Source organism: Erinaceus europaeus, chromosome 21, assembly GCF_950295315.1.
Source record: "Erinaceus europaeus chromosome 21, mEriEur2.1, whole genome shotgun sequence".
In the NCBI taxonomy this organism is placed as follows: domain Eukaryota; kingdom Metazoa; phylum Chordata; class Mammalia; order Eulipotyphla; family Erinaceidae; genus Erinaceus; species Erinaceus europaeus.
This window is the reverse complement of record NC_080182.1, coordinates 17559072-17582452: the sequence shown is the minus strand read 5'-3', so window position 1 is coordinate 17582452 and position 23381 is coordinate 17559072. Positions and strand designations below refer to the sequence as shown.

The following is a 23381-nucleotide window of genomic DNA, read 5'->3' as shown; positions in this document are numbered from 1 at the left end:
TTAAAGATGACTCTCAGTGAAATAAAAATCTTTCCAAGTACTGGCCCAACATAGACTCATTCTCACAAATATAAAGCTATTTGAATGTCCCTAATTTAAAAAAAAAAAAACCTAAAGTCGGTATCAACACTTTTGTACATGTAAAACTCAAAGAGGATGGTCTGGGAGGTGGCACAATGGATAAAGCATCGAGCTCTCAAGCATGAGGTCCTGAGTTTAATCCCCAGAAGCACATTTACCAGAGTGATATCTGGTTCTCTCTCCCCCTATCTTTCTCATTAATAAGTAAATAAATAAATAAATAAAGTCTATTTTTTAAAATATTTTATTTATTAGGAAGATAGGAGGAGAGAGAGAAAGAACCAGACATCACTATGGTACATGTGCTGCTGGGGATTGAACTCATGACCTCATGCTTGAGAATCCAATGCTTTATCCACTGCACTACCTCTCGTACCACAATAAATAAAGTCTTTAAATAAAAATCAAAGAGGTATGTGTAGAGAATATATGTCATTCGTTGAAAAATATATAGCCATTTAATGATAATTAGGATTGCTGGAAGGAATGGCAAATGATAGAATTACCTTCAATTGCAAAGGACAGAAAATCCATAGGAATTGTGTTTGCATCAGATTTATATAATCTGCATAAACTGATTTGACATTGCCCATTTCCTTAAGTCACTATTCATCTAAATAAAAATCATTTTAAAATTTTAATCAAGAAGAACAAGTTTGTAAGCTGTGCTAAGCATAAAGGCATGAAAATCTGAATCAGCATATTTTTATATACATTTTGTGTGCATTTTATATGCATTTCATTTACTTATTAAAATGCCTTTTATGTCTGCTTTATAGGCTTCCTTTGAGAGTAGTTGACAATCAATAATCACTGAAGAGTTGCCTACTTTTTTAAAATAGGGGCCCAAGTTACATCACCAGCATAACATGTACCATAGTGATGCTCTGGTTCACTCTCTTTTTCTCTCCTGGCCATTATAAATAATCTTTAATTTTTTTTCCAAAAAAGTATAATTTTCAACTTGATTTTGGTGGTTGTTGAGGAGAAAGTGAGTAACATGGAAGAAGAAATCACATTATTATTCAGAGATACTTTACTGATTCCATAGTCTTTGGAGTGAACATACTAATACCTTTTTTTTTTTAATTTTTCCTTATTGGGGGATTAATGGTTTACATTTGACAGTAAATACAACAGTTTGTACATGCATAACATTTCTCAGTTATGCATAACATAACAATACAACCCCCTCTAGGTCCACCAAAGAGTTGCCTGCTTTAACAGAATTTCCAAATGTGAGTATGTGCTTGAAAAATATATCACACTTGGGGTGACTTATAGAGGTCTGGTCAGAGCATAGAAGATGCTACACGTTGCTCTCTTGATAAACTAGTTAAAGTAAGCAACGACATCTGAAAACTTGCCAAATTATAACTGGTATATCCAAAGAAACTCATTTTGCTACAGGTGGGTGCAGAAGTGCATGCTCAGTGAATGGAAAAGACGTAGATGAGATTCTCAGGATTTAAGACATTTTTAGGGGTCGCTGGCACTATCTTGGTAGCTACACACTGGAGCACATTGCCCACAATAGGGAGGTGGGTAATTTCTGGGCATTTAACTTGTACATTTAACAGGATATTGAACTGCTCCCCCAAGACTCTCACCAGTGTTTATGAAATCCTGATGAAGAACTAGAGCCTGGTGGTTTGCTCAAGACCTGGAAACTAGCTAAGAAAAAAATCCCAACCAATTTATGGAGGTGTGGTCATGGGGTAGCAACTGCCATGCATCACTCACCAGATCAACTAGTTACAGAAATGAAAAAAAAATCTCCTAAAAACTTGCCAAATTATAACTGGGACTTCTTAAGAAACTCATTAGCGACAGAAGCTGGAAACATGGCAGCAAGATCCCACATTGACATCATGGGCACTAAACCAGCCCAGAGACACATGATAGAATCTCCCCACCCCACCTCCACACCATGATATATAATTAGAGAAATCCAACACCATAGGCACAGCACCACCTGCTGACTCAACAACAAAAACCTTGCCAAATGTACAAGCTTAGAAATACACAAGATATAGTCATGACAGGATTTACAGGAGATCAGATGTACAAAATGGCATGAAAATTTGAATCAGCAAATTTTCCACACCTGGGCAACATTCAGACAAAGACATCCAGGAAGCTAAACAAAGACCAGACCGAAGTTTTGAATCTAAAATGGCCCACACCAGGATATATCATAGGAAAACTGTCTTAAAGCAAGGAAAAAATATTGCAGGCTGTTAGGGGAAAAAACAATCGAACATACAGAAGTAGAACCATCATCTCATCAGATTTCTCATCACAATCCCTAAAGCTATGAAGGGAGTTGAATGACTTATTCAAGATATTAGAAGATAAGAACTGTCAGCCACAAATACTCTACCTGACCAAATTAACCTGAAGGTATGAGGAAGTTGTAGAGAGCTTTGCAAACTCCATAAGCAGAAAAAATTGGCCACTATTAACCCTGCCTTTTAAGAACTGCTGAGGGAGACAGGCGGTAGCGCAGCGGATTAAGCGCATGTGATGTGAAGCACAAGGACCAGCTTAAGGATCCTGGTTCGAGCCTCCGGCTCCTCACATGCAGGGAGTCGCTTCACAGGCAGTGAAGCAGGTCTGCAGGTGTCTTTCTTTCTCTCCTCCTCTGTGTCTTCCCCTCCTCTCTCCATTTCTCTCTGTCCTAACCAACAATGACGACATTAGTAACAACAATAACTACAACAACAATAAAAAACAAGAGCAACAAAAGGGAAAATAAATAAATATAAAAATTTTTTAAAAAGAATTGCTGAAAGAAGTCCCACAAGAAAAGAGAAGCAAAGAAAACCCCAACTATTAATAGGTGATCAATGGCAGGATGGAAACAGGAACACAAAACAGTAACAGGTAAAAACACAGATTTAGGAAACAAGAGGGAAAAATGCATAAAGCAGTAAAATCAAATGTTGGTGAACCAAGGCCAATTAAAAAAGAAAGATTATTGTAAATATTGCAAGTTAGACACAATATTCATGATAATCACAAAACAAAATATAGCACAAAGACAAGTAGGAAACATATATGCAGTAGGTAAAAGTATCATAGAAAACCATCCACATAAAGTAACAAACAAAAGTAAACAGAAAAAAGAATTAATAAGAACATAAAACCACATCAAAACAAAATTCAGGATAGTTATAAGTGAAGCATGTTTACCAGTAATCATTCTAACTGTGAAAATAGGAGGTGATTACACTTAGCAAAATGAGCAGAGAGATGAAAGACAACTACCAGATGATTTCACTCATACGTGGAATCTAGAGAACTTATGCACATGAACTTGCAAAACAACAACAAAAGAAAACAAACAGAAAAACAGAAGCAAATAGTTTCTAAGACTTCGTGAGAACTCTAGTTGCTGTATCTTTGGGAGGTAGGATGGTGGCACAGAACAGTGGTAGTGGGTGTGGTGAGGAACTATATCCTGTAATTTTACTAAACACAAATAAAAAAATGAATCAAATATTCTTGTCAAGCTAGAAAACAGAAGGAAAAGAATATATTCTCACCTCCCTTTGAAAAATCTGCTGGAAAAATATGCTTGGAATAAGGATGAAAATTAATTTCATGGAGCACAGTAAATGATGGTTATTACATTATCTGAGTATCTGGAGAGCACAAAGTAATAAAGTCAAGTCTTTGGTCCTAGATAATGATTGCTTGTAACACTTTTTAAAAAGGGAGAAAGGTTTAAATGATCATTTTTCTAGGCCTATTTAAAACATGATTTCATCAAAAAGAATACAAGTCTAATGTTTCTGAACATAAAGGTCAGTTAGTTAGCATACATGCTCCGGTCTAGTCAGTCTTCAGTAGAATTCAGTTTTCCTGTGAGACTGGACAATATTAAAGATCCATCCTGGCAATATTACTTATAAGTAACTTGTTCCCTGCACTATCTCTTCAGTCTTGTTTAATTTCATACTAAAACACTTTAGATTTCTTAGCTTTGAAAGGCTTACTAGAGAAAACTCTGAAGTGTGTATTCAAGCAGAAATACAGGAGAGTATTTTCCAAGATAAGTGAAGTTGACCCACTAGGCTACACTAAACAGAAGGCATGATTTGCCTTCACTTAAACCCTCTTAAATCATAGCTGAGGGTAAGAATGATAGGACTCTTCAAGAAGCTCTACAATTATATACTTCAAGGACATTTTTAAAGCCTTGAATTTTTTTAAATGGTTCCAATTATATATACCAGAGAGATCACAGGTTATTTTTTAAGCAGCACAAGTTTCACTTATGCCTATAAAAAACACAAGCTTGATAGTAGGTGGCCAGAGATATACCATACTGAGTTGGGCATGTATTTGGCCAGATTCAAGTTCTGACACTATATGTGAGGTATCACAGCACCAAGGGAAGTTCCAGTGCTGTGCTCTATCTTCAATTTTCTGTCTCTCTATCTGAATTAAAAAGCTAGCCCAAGAGTGTTGGAATCATTCATGCATGAGGTACTCCACAAATAAAGAAGAAAGGAGAAAGGGTGCCTGGCTAATGCAGTGGGTTAAGCGCACATAGTCTAAGGCACAAGGACCAGCGTATGGATCCTGGTTCAAGCTCGCAGCTTCCCACCTGTAGGGGAGGGCGAGTCGCTTCACAACCAGTGAAGCAGCTCTACAGGTGTCTTTTTAAAAAATATTTATTTATTTTCCCTTTTGTTGCCCTTGTTGTTTTATTGTTGTACAGTTATTATTGTTGTTATTGATGTTGTTGTAGTTGGGTAGGACAGAGAAATGGAGAGAGGAGGGGAAGACAGAGATGGGGAGAGAAAGATAGACACCTGCAGACCTGCTTCACCACTTGTGAAGCAACTCCCCTTCAGGTGGGGAGCTGGGGGCTTGAACCAGGATCCTTAGGAAGGTCATTGTGCTTTGCACCACATGCGCTTAACCCCCTATGCTACCGCCTGACTCCCCTCAGGTGTCTATCCTTCCCTGCCCCTTTCTGTCCCCCTCTATCTTCCCCTCCTCTCTTGTTTTTTCTCTGTCCTATTCAACAACAATAATAACAACAACAACAATGATAAACAACAAGGTCAGCAAAAGGGGGAAAAATAGCTTCCATGCTGCCATCCTGACTTCCCTGGGCAAGTCACCAGTGTGTCCTGGAACCCCACCTCTTCAGAGCCCACCCTACTAGGGAAAGATAGAAACAGCCTGGGGGTATGGATCCACCTGCTAACATACATGTTCAGCGGAGAAGCAATTACAGAAGCCAGACCTTCCACCTTCTTCACTCCATAAGGAATTTTGGTTCAAACTCCCAGAGTAATAAAGAATAAGGAACCTTCCAATAAGAGGGGATGGAATATGAAACTGGCAGTAGGAATTGTATGGAGTTGTACCCTTCTTATCATGCAATCTTGTTAATAATTAGTAAATCACTAATAAAAAATAGATTCTCTCTCTCTCTCTCTTACACACATACACACACATACACACACACACACGGGGGGGGGGAGGAATGATGTAGAAAATCCAGTGCAGTTCGTAACATTCCAATTTTATTGATAAAGTAGGGCATACAAAAATATACTATGGACTTCTCTGGTATCTAATTCTCCAAAATAATCAGTGAGGACTAAGGAATAAAGGCTGAGCCAACTCATACATGTAAATAGACCTCCCCCTGCAGAAGACAACCAAGCAATTAGGTAATGAATCTTGAACTAACTGATTTGCTAAAGAAGTAAAATAAATAAATTTTAAAAATATAAAAGAATTATGTGGTCTGGGAGGTGGTGAAGTGGATAAAGCACTGGATTCTCAAGTTTGAGGTCCTGAGTTCAATCCAGGCAGCACATGTACCAGAGTGATGTCTGGTTCTTTCTCTCTCTCTCTCTCTCTCTCTCTCTCTCTCCCTCTATCTATCTTCTTGAATAAATGAATGAATAAATAAATAAATTTTAAAAAATAAAAGAATTATAGGTGAATTTATTGTTATAGGTACACTCAACTAGTTTTCACTATTACTGTATTTTTCTTTTCTTTTTAAAAAATTTTTATTAGTGACTTAATAATGATTTACAAAATTATAAGATAACAGGGATATAATTCCACACTTCTCATCACCAGAGTTCTGTGGCACTTTATTTTTCAATAGGGTTTGCAAATTGGAAAACAGTGATTACAATTAGACATAGCAAAATCATGTAATACAGATACAATAAAATTATTATGATTAAAGATGCTTATTTATCTATATTAAAAGCTTTAGGATATACTCAGATTCCTCTCATGAACAGCTTGATATTGAAAATATAACTTACATGTGTTTAGGTCGATGAGAAAAGAGTTATACCTGTAATGAAATAAAACTGCATAACACAAATTTTAGTCCCCAAATGAAAGATATACCACCTGGAAATTTCCCCATGTAGTAAGTGGAACACAAGTTGAAGTATTCTTTTTTCCTTTTAACAAAACCACATTTGCAGAATTATTTTTATTGTTTTATTGTTTTTATTGTTTCATTGATTTTTATTGTTTTATTGTTTTCAAAACACAGAATAGAAAATCTGCAGTGTTATGAGTGAAAGTTTTGGACTTTTGAAATCTATGACACCATATTTAAAACACTATTGAATTAAAATTCTAAGTGAATTAATCTCCACAGTAAGTTTTTAAATCGGTATTAAGTACATAATAGCAAAACACAAAACTTCTATTGGTAGCATTCAAAAATGATGTTTTCATTTGTTGGTTTTTATTAGTTTTAGTAGTTAGAATGAAAATAATTATTAAAATACAGGAGGGAGACATTGATAAATATATATTTCTATTTACCAGTTACCAGATCTGTACAATTGAAATGTAATTTTCTTAGATAAATCATTGCCGGAGACCAACTGCTGGTTTAGGAAGACATCACTGATGCCCCTCTTGCCATGAGCATCCTCTCAGAATTGCCACCCCAATAACAGGCCATCTAGCAGCAATGTAGATAGGAGACTGCTTTTATTGGCCAGCTGTTAGTCACTTTTCCCAATAGAAGCCTTATGAACTTGGAGAAAAACATGGGCCTTGCAACAGGAAACTGTTGTTTTATCATCAGAAAAGAAAATCAAGTAGTTTTAAATCCTGCTACCTATATACGCAGATTCACATTTCTTTTCCCATGTCCTTACTAATGCCCCTCTTATGGAAATGACTAGGAGATTAATTTCCTTAAAATCACATCTATTGACTAAAACTGAGGCGGAGGAGCATAATCATTGATGTAATAATATAGGTATTCTTTGTCAAAAAGATTGTTCTTGCTCTTATAAATGGTATTGAAAAATTTAGATGACAGAGACCAATCCATACTGTCAAACTATAAGATTTTACTGATAGTTACCTTATAGAATTCCTCCAGACTGCACTTCAAGATTACAGAAGTTAATCTTGCAACTAAATCAAGAAAGCTTTATCACTACATTACTAAAGAATATTTTGTTTTAAAGCACTACCTTCTAAGAAGCAATGCAATTCCCTTCTGTGGATTTTGAGCACAGGGTGATTAAAATTAGCAAGAAAGAACTTTCTATGTTAAGGTTCCACTGATGATTTAAAGTAATAAATGAATAACATTCTATAGTAATATATATTTATGTGTATTTGAAAAATGCAAATTGCACATCAAAAGACTCCATTTGCATTTTAAAATTTAGATTTGAAGACTTTCAGGGGAAATACTCTATTTTGATCAAGAATAGTAGTTTACACAGGTGTATACATTTGTAAAAATTCATCAAACTCTACATTTAATATCTATGCATTTCTATAGCAACTAACATTTTTCAAAGACAAAAAGGTGACAGAATATTTGAATGATTCAAGTTAAGTAAACACTCTTAACTTGGAAAGGTGAAAGCTGACCACAAAGAAACTAAAGAGTTTTAAAGCCTCAGTATATTTTTTCCCAAGGGGTTCCTTTGCTTACTGTCCTTTTCAGAGATCGCTCTCTGCCTGGGGCTACAAGTCAGCAGCAGGGATCTATTATAATGTTAATCTTCATGGAAAGATGCTTATGAAGGTAAGGGAATCAAGTGAGTTGAAGTACATGAACTCCATACTATTGACACAAAGATCCAGATCTCTAGTTATGAAATGTAAACAACTGATGCTATAATTGGGCAGATGAAGACTTCCTTCTTAAACTAAAGCAAAGATAAGCCAACTGTATATTATATTCATACATTTGAATAGCTTATAGTTATTATACATGATATCTTCATATGGCTGTGTTTTATATTTATCCTATTGTTGTATATTGACATATATTTTATTTATTGGCATCTATGTTTATAAATAAAAAACAACTTTCTTCCAATTAGTAGTGATATCTAGGATATCATTTTTTTATTTTAAAATATTTTTATTTGCAAAAATAAATCTAATTTGAGTTGGGTCCCATCTTCATTCCTGTTCCTTTTGAAGTCTCACATTTGTTTTTTGTTTTTTTTTTTTTTTTTACCATGACCAGGTTGTTGTGTCAACAACAACTCTTTTTCTAGTTGTTTCCAATGTAAAAAATTCTAAATAGTAAGAAACTAAAGGAAAACAGAGAAACAGTATGCTTCTACATGGACATAATTAGTATTATAAACATGTAATTTATATATAACTAGCACATAAATTTTCTGTTAAGACTATAGCTCATATGTGTATCATTAAAACTATTTAAATTGCTACTTGGTGGGGGTTCTACAGGAAAAGCAATATAGGTTAGGGTAAAGGGCTTAAGCATTTTGGAAGGATTTTACCTTTCTGATGGTATACAGTTGCCTCATACCTGGTCTTGGGATGACTTAAGGCAGGGGAAATACTGGGTTGGTGTTTTGAGTGTTTGACAGAAAATACGGAGATAAATGTTTGGATTTAGTTGTTTTGCATATAAAAAACACAATTTTTTTTTTTCTTTTGGCTTTCTCTTAAGTATGGGCTAGCCTAGGAGTGGCAGTCCTTCCTCTCAGCCAGTGTAATATTTTTTGATACCTAACAACATAACATACAAAAATAAATAATTGTATATACAAAATCAGGTTTAAATCAGGTTTTGTAAAACTAAAATAACAAAGGACCGCCAAGCCACACGTTAAAGAACAGATAAACAATAATTAAAGCAATTTGGTATTCATTTTTAAGATCAGCTACATGAATATATACAGAAATAAATATTTTGACATGTTAAACACCATGTTATATTATGAAAAAGACATATTCTAATTATAAAAATACTTTTTTAAGGGAAATATTTTTTTATTAGTCAGCAAATGGTACTATAATTGACTACTCTAGGAGAAGAAAATGTCATTTTTTCTCTGTCCTTTTGAATTTTGCTATAAATTGGGCTAGACTAGTAAGAAAAAGGAATAAACATTGATTTAATATGTTTATATGACATGGGGAACTTCATAAGGAAATGAAGACCAGAGAAGCTGTAAAGTCTGAATTTTAGTGTATGTTTGATGAAGAATGAAAAACAGTTGGAGGGCAGCAGTAGATAGCATAATGGTTATGCAAAGAGACTCTCATGCCTGGAGCTCTGAAGTCCCAGGTTCAATCCCAGGCACCGCCATTAGCCAGAGTTGAGCAGTGCTCTGGTAAAAAAATTTAAAAAATTAAAAAAGAAAAAAAAAAAGAATAATAGTTGGAAAAAATGACAAAAGCTATAAGGCTATGGACAAAGTTTGTTCCTTAATTTCCCCCAAGTGTCCCTGTCTTTGAAAACAGAAATTTTCTCAGAGGAGGACCTAGTGGGGGTTGAATTGTTATGTGGAAAACTGGGAAATGTTATGCATGTACAAACTATTGTATTTTACTGTTGACTATAAACCATTAACCCTCCAATAGAGAAAGAAAGGAAGAAAGAGAAGAAAAGAAAGACAGAAAGAAAGAAAGAAAGAAAGAAAGAAAGAAAGAAAGAAAGGAGGAAAGAAAGAAAGGAAGAAAGAAATGAAGAAAGGGAAATGTTCTTTCTTCTGGGCATAGGGGTGACACCTCTTACAGGATATCTGTTAGTAGAACCTACCATGGAATTTAAAATTCTTCCTGGATGCTTTTCACCTTGAAATATTCAATATGCCAAGGAGTCATATTTGGGAGTAGTATCTGTAAGTTACATAAATTTTAGACCCCATTCTAGTACCAAATTTAAAATCCATACTCCCATAATAATAGCTAACATTTATAAAATGTCTCCTAAGTACTACACAATTTCCTAACACTTTCGTTCTTCCCAATAGCAAAAATAAATCTAGAGCTTAGAGAGGTAAGCAGCTAACTCAAGATCACTGTCAGTGATAGAGAAGGGATTCATACTTGACCAATCTCTCTAATGTCCTTCTTACTCACTACACTGAACTACTGTCTGTGAAGGAGTTTATTCTATTCTAAGTAATAAAATAAATATAAGAAATTAATAGCTCAGAAATGTACAATTGACCACAGACAATTAGTTAACTTTCATAATTTGCTGGGTGAGGAGAGTGTAGAAAAGCAAGTAATTGGAACTGGGGGGTGACTCATCTCCTTGAGTGCCCATTTTACCATGCCTAAGGATCTGGGTTTCAGCCCCTAGTCTACCTCTGCAGGGAGGACACTTCATAAGCAGTGAAGCAGGTCTGCAAGTATCTGTCTTTCTCTCTTCCTCTCTATCTTCCCTTCCCCCTCTCAATTTTTCTCTGTCCTGTCAAATAAAAAATAAGAAAAAAAAAAAGTAACTAACATACAAGGAAAGCATATAGAGAAATTATAAAAGAGAATCTATTTCTATATTCTATAGTAATGTTTCTATTATTAGTATTCACAGAAATATGTAATAATTCAGATATCATTTACCCTAAATCAAATAAATTCAAGTTAAAACAATAAGAAAGGATGGAGTAAGTTGATAGTGAATTATCCGAAGGGAATTATCTTAAGAAAATAATCCAAATATGTGACCACAGGGAATCTGTACTCATGAAGATTTTCACTGAAGAGTTATCAGTACAAGAGGAGAAATGTTAAATGAATCATAAACATATTTTATATTGATGAAAAGAAATTCTTTTAAATCATGCCCTTAAAACCTTAAAGAAAAAAAAAAAGATGTGTAAGTACAACAAAATAGCTGCAAATAATTTAAAAGGGAATCTAAAAAATGCTGTAATATATTCATTAAGTATTAAGAACCAGTAACTAAGCAAAGTACCTACAAGTCAATAAAAAATAAAACATGGAAGAAATGGACAAGGGTATGAAAATGCAGCTTTTTATCTATAATATCTACTATTTTTAAATGCTCAATATCACTAAAGTAAAAAAACAATACTAGCAGATAAAAATAACAGTGGAGGGCCAGGCGGTGGAGCACCTCGTTAAGCACACACATTAGTGTGCAAGAACCTAGGTTCAAGCCCCTGGCCCCCACCTGCAGGAGGAAAATTTCACAAGTGGTGAAACAGGGCTGCGGATGCCTCTTTCTTTCCATCTCTCTCTGTCTCCCCCTCCTCTCAATTTTTGTCTCTATGCAATAATAAATAAAATAGAATATTTTTTAAACTAAAATAAATGACAGGGGTATATTTTTCTCCATTTAAATTCTAACGAATGTATAAATAAGGATGGAATCGAAAGGTGGCATAAGAATAGGAAAAGCATTGACAGCAGCATTCAGGTATAGTCCTTTCACACAGAGATTTGGTAGAACTAAGACTTTTAACGTTTGAAATAAAGTTAGTAGATTTACAGAAAGTTGCATGGTGGCATTTCCTACACTCAGCACCCCCTAGTGTTAACATTTTGCATAATAATCACAACACAATCATTGCTACACTATTAACTAAACAAGTAATCAAATTACACCAGCCTTTCCACTGATGTCTTTTTGGTTTTACAATTCCAAACTGAAATTTACATTATATTTGGTTCCTATCCTTATTGAGATTCCTTCGACCCATAACATTTATTTCTTTAAAATAAAATGTAGAGAATGAATTCAAAGCCTTGCACATGCTTGAGATTGCCAAATAGCTTTGCAGGCTTACCATTTTCATTAAAAGAGAAAGAAAGAGAAAAAAAAGAAAGACAAGAGAAAAAGAAAGAGAGAGAAAGTGAGAAGAGAGGGGGAGGGGAGAAAAAGAAAGGAGAGGGGAGGGGAAAGGAGGGGAGGAAAGAAGGAAGAGGAGGAGAAGGGAAAGGAGGGAGGGGAGGAGAGCAAAGGCAGTTTAGATAAACTCTTATACTAATGAGGAAATGTAATTCATCTGATAATGTTGGGAAATGCTTCTGATGTTTAGATGGAGAATATTTAGCATATTGACAGATATTTAAATATTTATACCTTTAGCTGGCAAGCCTATATCTAGCAATATTTCCTACAGAAATATTTATTAAAATGTAAGTGCAAAATAAGCATAAATACTAAGGAGATAGCTAAATCAATGAAGACACTTGTATATGTCAAATGCAAAAAAAAAAACACATGAAATTCAATATCTCTTTGACTTGAGAAGATGTTAAACAAAATTATGAAGTAAAAATAGAGTTTAGGGAGTTGGGCAGTAGCGCATCTTAAGCGCACGTGGCCCAAAGCCAAGAACTGGCATAAGAATCCCAGTTCGAGCCCCTGGCTCCCCACCTGCAGGGGAGTCGCTTCACAGGCAGTGAAGCAAGTCTGCAGGTGTCTGTCTTTAAAAAAACAACAATGACATCAAAATGGAATAAATAAATATTTTTAAGTAGAGTTTAATTAATCCAAATTATGTTAATAAAGAATAGAAATTATGCATGCTATATTTTGTTTACAGTCATTTATTTATAAATATCTTTATGCAGGCATAGATGAAAGGTAGAACATTATTAATGCTGGGTTTTTTTCAGATGCTCTGAAATTACAACTGAGAAATGGCTTATAACTACATTTATACTCCTCATAATGAAAATTTCTACTGAAAAACCTCTTCAAAATAATACAGAGTTGACACGAGGACTAGTATAACACTAGCACACAGGATTTGCAATACTGAGGCTTCAGAGATGCCAAATTTAATCCCTGACACTACCAAATGCCAGAAAGAACTTCCCTTCTCCCTCTACCCCTCTCCCTCCCCTCTTCCCTCTCCCTCTGAATTTCTCTCTCTTAAAAATAAATATTCTTTAAAGTAACAAAAACTATAAAAAGCATGGGAAATATTTTTGATATAATGCAGGAATTAAAATATTAATGGCATACTACTCATACAAACATACATATAAAAATGACTATAGATAAATATATATTAATAAAAATGGTTTAATTATATGATGGATTTTAGATGATTTTTAAAATTATATCATTCAGATATGTTATTATTTACCCAGAAAAAAAAATGAAAAGGCAGAATTAAAAAAAATACCCTTGCCTAATTTTAATGATCCAGTAAGACTATGATGTCGTTACAAATATGATACATTTTAATATGATCACATTCTTACTTTGTGTCTTTTTAAAAATTTATTTATTTACCTTTGTGAAGGGGGGTTGAGAGAGAGAGAGATCAAAACATCACTATAGTATATGCAGTGTGGGATATCAAACTCAGGGTCTAATCTGTGTTAACTTTGCACTAAGCCACCTCCCTGCCTACTTTATCTATTTTTAAGGATAAGTTAGTGAGAATATATACTGCCTTTTATTAAACAAGCCTGTTAGAATATAGTAATTATGTGCTATTATAATTTTCACATTAACCTTTATAACAATCATACAAGGTAATTATTATTGTTCCCAATACAGAGATTAATTCAATGAGACAAAAAGATGTTAACTTGCCTAATGTCACAAAACAAAGTAGCAATACTATCAATAATTAATGAAGTCAAAACTGGATCGTTTACAAGTTTATAATCTTTCCACATTGTATTTCTTCCTGAATGTGTATTATGTTTGAGTATACACATATACCTAAACATCTTTCAGAATTTATGACAGACAACACTGTAAGTTTTATGACTGGTCTCCCTGGTATGCTACTCCTTTCATTTTTATTTCTTTAATACTAGGGATAATTAACTATTTACTCTGACTTGCACACTCTCTTTTTACCTTCTGAAAGTGCTTATTAAGCTATAATAAACATTTCATAACCTATAGAGCTTTAGAGCAGGAGTGGATTTAGAAATTATCTAACTCTTCCCTTGTTTTTATCAAGTGTAACTCTCAGATTAATGGACCTCATAGTTTGAAGAGCTAGACTCCAGCCATTATGCCACCACTTGGGCAGATATTTTTATGAAATTAAATTACTTAAGACAAAATGAAAAATGAAGACATACAAAATACAAGTTCTATTATTACATTCAAGAGAAGCAACGCTCAAATTTCTATATATGATGTTAGTTACTCTCATTTTTGTGTCAGCATAACAAAGAAAACTGGCTCATTGACCATTGATGATCAATGGACACACTTGTGTATTTTTTGTTTGTTTGTTTGTTTGTTTGTTTGCCTCCAGGGTTATTGCTAAGAGCCTGGTGCCTACACTAGGAATCCACTGCTCCTGGAGGCCATTATTCCCATTTTGTTGCCCTTGTTGTCATTATTGTTGCCGTCATTACTGTTGTTGTTGTTGGATAGGACAGAGAGAAATTGAGAGAGGAAGGGAGACAGAGAGGGGGAGAAAAAGATAGACACCTGCAAACCTGCTTCACTACCCGTGAAGTGGCTCCCTTGCAGGTGGGAAGTTGGGTGCTCTAACCGGGATCCTTACACTGGTCCTTGAACTTCGTGCCAATGTGAGCTTAACCAGCTGCACTACCGCCCGACCCCCTGGACACACTTTGAGTAGAACTGTCCTAGGGTCATTACTGTCTTCATTAAGAGTCACTGGTAACAAACTATAGAAATGATCCCTGAAAGTATAGTCTTGTTCAGCGGGGAAGCAATTACAGAAGCCAGACCTTCTACCTTCTGCAACCCTCAACGACCCTGGGTCCATGCTCCCAGAGGGATAGAGAATGGGAAAGCTACCATGGGAGGGGGTGGGTTATGGGGATTGGGTGTTGAGAATTGTGTGGAGTTGTACCCCTTCTACCTTATGCTTTTGTTCACTAATCCTTTCTTAAATAAAAAATTAAAAAAAAAAAAAAGAGTCACTGGTAAAAATAAGTCAATACATAGAAGTGATAGTAGTGATTATATTTATAATTGTAGTCTAAATAATTTCAATTACAGTAACAACCCTGCACTAACCCGCATACTCATTCCGGGTACAACTTCAGAAATATATACAAGTTCTATTTCTTTTTCAAAGGGAAATGTGTTTTATGGGATTGAAATTCTTCTTGAAAATCAGCCTTATTCACCTAGTGAAAAGTCCCTTTTACCGCCAAAACACAAAAGGGTAAAATAAAGAAATTGGAGTCGGGCGGTGGTGCAGCAGGTTAAGCACAAGTAGTGCAAAGCACAAGGACCTGAGTAAGGATCCTGGTTTGAGCCCCCGGCTTCCCTCCTGCAGGGGAGTCGCTTCACAGGTAGTGAAGCAGGTCTGCAGGTGTCCGTATTTCTCTCCCCCTCTCTGTCTTCCCCTCCTCTCTCCATTTCTCTCTGTCCTATCCAACAACAACAACATCAATAACCACAACAATGTTAAATAAGGGCAACAAAAGAGGGAAAATAAGTAAAATAAGTAAATAAATAAATATTTTTTTAAAATAAGTAAAATAAAATAATGATTTTCGTGGTCTAAAAAGTGGTGCAGAGATAGAGCACAGACATGACATATGTAAAGTATAGGGTTTGACCCCTGGCACCACATGTATACAGACAGTCTCTGTATCTCCCTCCTTTATCTTTAATAAAAGTGGGTTTTTTTGGCACACCAGGGCATCATGCATGTGTGTTCTGGGCTGACTTTTTAAGATAGAAAAGCAGGTAGTGGAGAGCCATATACAGATTTATGCCATTCCCATCAAGGTATCACCAACTTTTAAAAAAACATACTTTATTTATTTTAATGACAGAGATTCTTAGAGAAAGATACAGAGAGAGAGAGAGAGATGGAGCAACCAAAATATTACTTATTTCTGGCTTATGATGGTGTCTGGGATTGAACCTATGAGTTCAGAGCTCCAGGCATGAACTTTTTTGCATAATCATTATGTTGTATCCCTAGCCATACCTTTATTTAGAGGAATAAAACAAAAGCTATGAAAATTTATCTGGAACCAGGAAGTCTATAGGATTACAAAAAGCATTCTTTAGAAATATTAGTAAGATAGGAGGCATCACACTTCTGTTCTCAAACCATTTCACAGATCTATTGTAATCAAAACCATCTGGTACTGAAACCAAAATAGACACATAGACTAGTGGAATAGAATTGAGAGCCCAGAAATAAGCCCTCACATCTGTAGACAACTCACTTTTTATAAGGGGGCCCAAAACATTAACTAAAGAAAGGATAGTTTCTTCAACAAGTGGTGTTGGGGAAAACTGGGTTGAAACATGACTATGAATGAAATTGAACTGTCATGTTATCACTGTGCACTAAAGTCAATCCAAGTGGATCAAAGACATGAACATTAGGCCAGAAACTATCAAATACATAGAAGATAACAATGGCAGAACACTTCATGATTTATGCTACAGAAATTTCTTCAAAGACTCAAGTCCAACAGCAAAGAAAATAAATAAGTAAATAAGTAAACCAATAAACCAATGGGACTGCAGCAAACTGAAAAGTGAAGGTTAACATCACCTGAACAGAAAGACACCAAACAGAATGGGAGATCTTTATATAATAATTCAGATAAAAGACTAATAACCAAAATACAGGGGCAGGGCACTATACTATTATACAGATAGTATAATGGTTATGTAAAGACTCTCATGCCTGAGGCTCCAAAAGTCCTGGGTTCAATCCCCCACACAACAACAAACCAAAGCTGATCAGTGCTCTGTTGAAATAAAGAAAGAGAGAGAGAGGAAGAGAGAAAGAAAGAAAGAGAGAAAAAGAAAGAAAGAAAGAAGTGAAGGGAGGAAGGAAGGAAGGAAGGAAGAACAATAACAACAAAACAATAAGGAATAACAATAACAAAACAACTACATCGTTGGATGTAGGAACAACAAGGAAGGAACAACAATAACAACAAAACAACTACATGGTTAGAAAATGAAATGAGGATTTAGAAAGAAACTATCCAGAGGAAGTTCACGGCAGCACAATTTGTTATTGCCAAAACTTGGAATCAACCCAGATGCCCAAGAACAGAGGACAGTGGAATAGAAAACAGTAGTAATTATATACAATCGAATACTACTCTCCTGTCAGAAATGATGCAGCAATCTCCTGTGCCTCATCTTGAATGGAGGTTGAAGACATCATGGTAAATGAAATAAGTCAAAAAGAGGACAAATACTGAATGATCTTACTTATAGGTGGAACTAGAGAAACAGGAGTATAAAAAGAGAAAACTCAAGTCAAAACTTAGACGGAGTGCGGTACATTACATCAAAGCAAAGGATTCTGGGAAAGGAGAAGGAGGGAGGGGAATGTTTTGGGTTTAAACCTGGGTCTCCCACATGGCAGTCACAGAGTAAGCTATATCACTAACCAGATTTTTTTTTAAATAATAAAGCTAAAGTCTGTTTGTTTTTTTTACTTTTCTTTTTTATTTATCTACCTATTATATTTTATTTTATTGTTTTGGATAGAGTCAGAAAGAAACTGAGAGAGAAGGGGTAGACAGAAAGGGAAAGAGAAAGAGGCATACCTGTAGCACTGTTTCACCACACTTGAAGCTCTGCCCCCACCCCTTGCAAGTGGGGACCCAGGGGCTTGCACTGTAATATATGCACTCTACGAGTACTCAGCTCCAAAATCTTCTTTGAAAGACTCACAAAAATGTATATTCCGAATACAAAAAAGAACAGGGAGATTGCATAACAATTATGCAAAAGACTTTTATGCCTGAGGCTTTCCGGTCTCAGGTTCTATCCCCAATACCAGCCAAAAGTGTACAATGCTTTGTTTAAAAAATATATATATATGTCCTGGAGCTCTGCTTCCCCACAGCCCTTCCCCACTAGGGAAAGAGAAAGACAGGCTGGGAGTATGGATCCACCTGTCAACGTCCATGTTCAGCGGGGAAGCTATTACAGAAGCCAGACCTTCTATCTTCTGAATCCCACAATGACCTTGAGTCCATACTCCCAGAGGGTTAAATACTAGGAAAGCTATCAGGAAGAGGATGGGATACAGAGTTCTGGTGGTAGGAACTGTGTGAAGTTGTATCCCTCTTATCCTATGGTTTAGTCAGTTTCCTTTTTATAAATAAAAAATTAAAAAATGTTTTTAAAAAGTACTAATAACTTAAAAAAAATAAGGATACCATAGGGAGGAAAAAAGTTACTCAGCTCATTGCGTGTTCATTTATAGGTCCTGTCCAACACCCCTTCTTTATTCCCCCCAGATTATACTCAACTTCGCCTGAGTTCACCCAAAACCAATTTCAATCTCATCACATAGCACAGGAACTACTACAAGGATAGAATTACTTTTTTTCCCTTTTTCTTTTCTTTTCTTTTCTCTTCTTCTTTTTTTTTTTTTTTTTTTTTTTTGCCTTCAGGGTTATTGCTGGGGCTCTGTGCCTCCACTACAAATCCATTGCTCCTGGAGGTTATTTTTCCCATTTTTGTTGCCCTTGTTGCTATTATTATTGTTGTAACAGCTTTTGTTGCCGAACAGGAAAGAGAGAAATTGAGAGAGGATGGGAAGACAGAGAAGGAGAGAGAAAGATAGACACCTGCAGAGCTGCTTCACCGCTTGTGAAGCGACCCCCCTGCAGGTAGGGAGCTAGGGACTCGAACCCAGATCCTTACACCAGTCTTTGTGCTTCGCACCATGTGCGCTTAACCCACTGTGCTACCGCTTGGCCCTCTAGAGTTACCTTTCATTACAACTCTTTTTCTTATGGCAACAACATAGTTTTTATCCAAGAGATTTTTTCTTAATCACTGTCTCTCTTTTTTTTACTGGTGTGCTGAGGAGACTGTCATGACTCATTCTACCTAGTTTAGCCAGTCAATAAAGCTGCACATCTCACTGCTTGCAATAGAAAATGCATTGGTGGAGGAGGAGCTGGAGGGTATAAATTGTTTTGCAGAAAACTGAGAAATTTTACACATGTACAAGCAACTGCAATTTCTGTTGATTATAAACCACTAAAATCCTCCTGATAAAAAGATGGTAGACTTACTAAGTTCATTCAAATTGCTAATACTTTCAATTTTTAGATAAAGCTTGCATTAAACTATGAATTTTAATTATTCAAATTTTCCATGAGATTGTTGCACACACTACAGTAACATGATATATAAAAAAATTAAACACCTTAGCATGCAAAATGTGTACATGAAATATAATTTAAATATATAGTTGTTTGTTAACTCTAAATGTTCTATTACTCTTGTCCCTAATAATCTTTAAAACTTGCATAAATAGCTATAAATACTATATTCTAGAGTCAACTGAAAAAGGACATACACATTCAACTATCACTTAGAAAGAAAATTTAATCACATATCAGTTTACTTTTAAATATAATTTTCTTTCAAGATTGAATGCATCAGATGGAATTTAACATCTATATATTTTATGAAGCATAATCTCACCCTTTTCTTGGACACCCCAGCAGCTTTGGCCCCTGCTTTGGATTTATCTGTAAGATAGTAAAACATGGGTAAATAAAAAAATTTCTTATGATTCTGTTTAAATGCAAAGTTACACAATTAGAGTTTTGAACATTCTCGTATTATTATACATACTTTCAGTGGTCCTTTGGATGAAATACTAATAAACTCAGCATGCTACAGATGGCATTACAATGTGATTCAAAAGTAATAATATCAGGAATTTGGGTTTTTAAAAATTATTATCAGATAGAGACAGACAGAAATTGAGAGAGGCAGGGGAGATAGAGAGGGGAAGAGACAGAGAGACAATTGCAGCCCTGCTTCACCACTTATGAAGTTTTCCTCCTGCAGGTGGGGACCAGGGGCTTGAACCTGAGTCCTTGCACACGGTAATGTGTGTGCTTAACCAGGTGCACCACTGCCTGGCTCCATGGAATTTGTATACTTATCTGACAAACTTCCTCTCTTATAAATCCAGATGACTAGTTGGAGATCAAGTTACCATTTAGTGTACCTGGTTATAATTATGAGTCACTATATGATTCTGAGAAATGTTTCATTAAGATATTTGATTGTAGTACAAACATAAAATAGTTTAGTGGTGACATAGTTTGCTACTGTGCCAACTTTTAAATAATAGTCCACTATTTTAACATTTAAATAAGTATTTTAGACAAACAACCCCACTGGAAAATGGTATGACAACATGGATAGAATCTTGACTGAGGAAGAGATCCAATAAGAGAAAGTGCTCAAAGTCGCTGATTATTAGAGAGATGCAAATAAAGACAACAGTGAGATACCATTTGATATCTGTGACAGTATCTTACATCAGAAAGGACAGAAAAAACAAAGGTTAGTGAGGATGTGGGGGGAAATGAACCCTTTTACATTGCTGGTGAGAATGCAAATCGGTCCAACCCTCATAGAAAAACAGGCTGGAGACTTCTCAGAAAACTAGAAATGAACCAACAAATACCCAGAAATTTCCCTCCTGGTAATTTACCCAAAGGAAAAAAATACCAGGGCAGGGATAGATAGCATAATGGTTATACAAAAAGACCCTCATGCCTGAGGCTCCAAAGTCCCAGGTTCAATCCCCTGCACCACCATAAGCCAGAGCTGAGCACTGCTCTAGCAAAAAAGGGGAGGGGAGGGGGAAACAACTATCAGAGAGTTATTTTTATTTATTTCCCCTTTTGTTGCCGTTGTTTTTCATTGTTGTTGTAGTTATTGCTATAGTTATTGTTGTTGTTATTGATGTCATCGTTGTTAGATAGGACAGAGAGAAATAGAGAGAGGAGGGAAGGCAGAGAGGGGGAGAGAAAGATAGACACCTGCAAACCTACTTCAACACCTGTGAAGGGACTTCCCTGCAGGTGGGGATCCAGGAGCTCGAACTGAGATCCTTATGCTAGTTCTTGCGCTTTGAGCCACGTGCTGTTAGCCACGTGCTGTTAGCCCGCTGTACTACCGCCCAACTCCCTAACAGAAAAGCAGTCTCTTCAACAAATGGTGTTGGAAACAATGGGTTGAAACATGCAGAAGAATGAAACTGAATCACTGTATTTCACCAAATACAAAAGTAAATTCCAAGTGGATCAAGGACTTGGATGTTAGACCAGAAACTATCAGATACTTAGAGGAAAATATTGGCAGAACTTTTTTCTGCATAAATTTTAAAGACATTTTCAGTGAAAATAATCCAATTACAAGGAAAACTAAGGCAAATATAAACCTATGGGACTACATCAAATTAAAAAGCTTCTTCACAGCAAAAGAAACCACTACCCAAACCAAGAGACCCCTCACAGAATGGGAGAAGATCTTTACATGCCATACATCAGATAAGAGTTTAATAACCAACATATATAAAGAGCTTGCCAGACTCAACAACAAGACAACAAATAACCCCATCCAAAAATGGGGGGAGGACTTGGACAGAATATTCACCACAGAAGAGATCCAAAAGGCCGAGAAACACATGAAAAAATGCTCCAAGTCTCTGATTGTCAGAGAAATGCAAATCAAGACAACAATGAGATATCACTTCACTCCTGTGAGAATGTCATACATCAGAAAAGGTAACAGCAGCAAATGCTGAACAGGGTGTGGGGTCAAAGGAACCCTCCTGCACTGCTGGTGGGAATGTCAATTGGTCCAACCTCTGTGGAGAACAGTCTGGAGAACTCTCAGAAGGCTAGAAATGGACCTACCCTATGACCCTGCGATTCCCCTCCTGGGGATATATCCTAAGGAACCCAACACATCCATCCAAAAAGATCTGTGTACACATATGTTCTTGGGAGCACAATTTGTAATAGCCAAAACCTGGAAGCAACCCAGGTGTCCAACAACAGATGAGTGGCTGAGCAAGTTGTGGTCTATATACACAATGGAATACTACTCAGCTATAAAAAATGGTGACTTCACCGTTTTCAGCCGATCTTGGATGGACCTTGAAAAAATCATGTTGAGTGAAATAAGTCAGAAACTGAAGGATGAATATGGGATGATCTCACTCTCAGGCCAAAGTTAAAAAACAAGATTAGAAAAGAAAACACAAGTCGAACCTGAAATGGAATTGGAGTATTACACCAAAGTAAAAGACTCTGGGGTGGGTGGGTGGGTGGGGAGAATACAGGTTCATGAAAGATGATGAATGACATAGTGGGGGTTGCATTGTTAAATGGGAATCTGGGGAATGTTATGCATGTACAAACTATTGTATTTACTGTTCAATGTAAAGCATTAATTCCCCAATAAAGAAATAAATTTAAAAAGAAAGAAAGAAAGAAAAAGAAGAGTTCTATGTACACCTATGTTTAGCAGCACAAGTCATAGTAGCCAGAACTTAGGAGCAACCCAAACGCCCAATGACAGATGAGTGGCTACGAAGTTGTGGTACACATACACAATGTAACACTACCGGGTTGTTTAAAATGATATAGTCATGTTCTTTGCTTCATCTTGGATGGAGCCAGAAGGCATTATGTTAACTGAGTGAAGCCAAAAAGAGAAATGGTCTTAATGGCAGGTGTAACTTAAAAAAGAAGAACATAAAAGGATAACTCAAAAGAGAACTTGGTCTAGGTGAGGTGTACTGCACCAAAGCAAAAGATTCTGGGGAAAGAGAGATTGGGAGGAAGTGAAGGCCTTAGGCTCTTGATGTACCCATGTGTCAGCAACCATATTCTAACTCATTAAGTCCCCAATAAAGTGGAAAAAATAGTGAATAGTGATAATTAGTTTAGTCTTTTAACATAGTTGGAAATAATTGATATACAATAATAAAATAGCAAAAAAAAAACTCAAGATCTAGAAAAAAAATTTTAAAAATCCTATGATGTATACCAGATTTATAAGAGGGTCCCATGGCACCTGATAGTATTTATAATATAACATAAATTCACTTGTATCTTTGTCCTTTTGAAATTTCTAGGAACAATAAAATTCACAATGAAATATTAATCTTTATAAATACTTAATATATCACAAAAGAACTTGAAAATTGCAATTGGATTCAATAGATTCTGATCACATTCTGAGAATGAAGTAAAAATTTAAAACAGAATTTTTTTTTTTCTTCCTCCTCCAGGGTTATTGCTGGGCTCGG

General features: G+C 35.7%; 1 protein-coding gene and 1 pseudogene across 2 annotated transcripts in view; both read right to left on the bottom strand.

Moving 5' to 3' along the window:
- ZCWPW2 (zinc finger CW-type and PWWP domain containing 2) overlaps window positions 1-23381 on the bottom strand; it is a 119192-nt gene that overhangs the window by 35009 nt on the left and 60802 nt on the right. For both annotated transcript variants that reach the window (XM_060180459.1, XM_060180460.1), the window contains one exon: window positions 19745-19791. In XM_060180459.1, the coding sequence (XP_060036442.1) occupies window positions 19745-19791 (47 nt within the window). The remainder of the gene's footprint in view (window positions 1-19744; window positions 19792-23381) is intronic.
- LOC132535357 (small nucleolar RNA U3) lies at window positions 14924-14998 on the bottom strand (annotated as a pseudogene).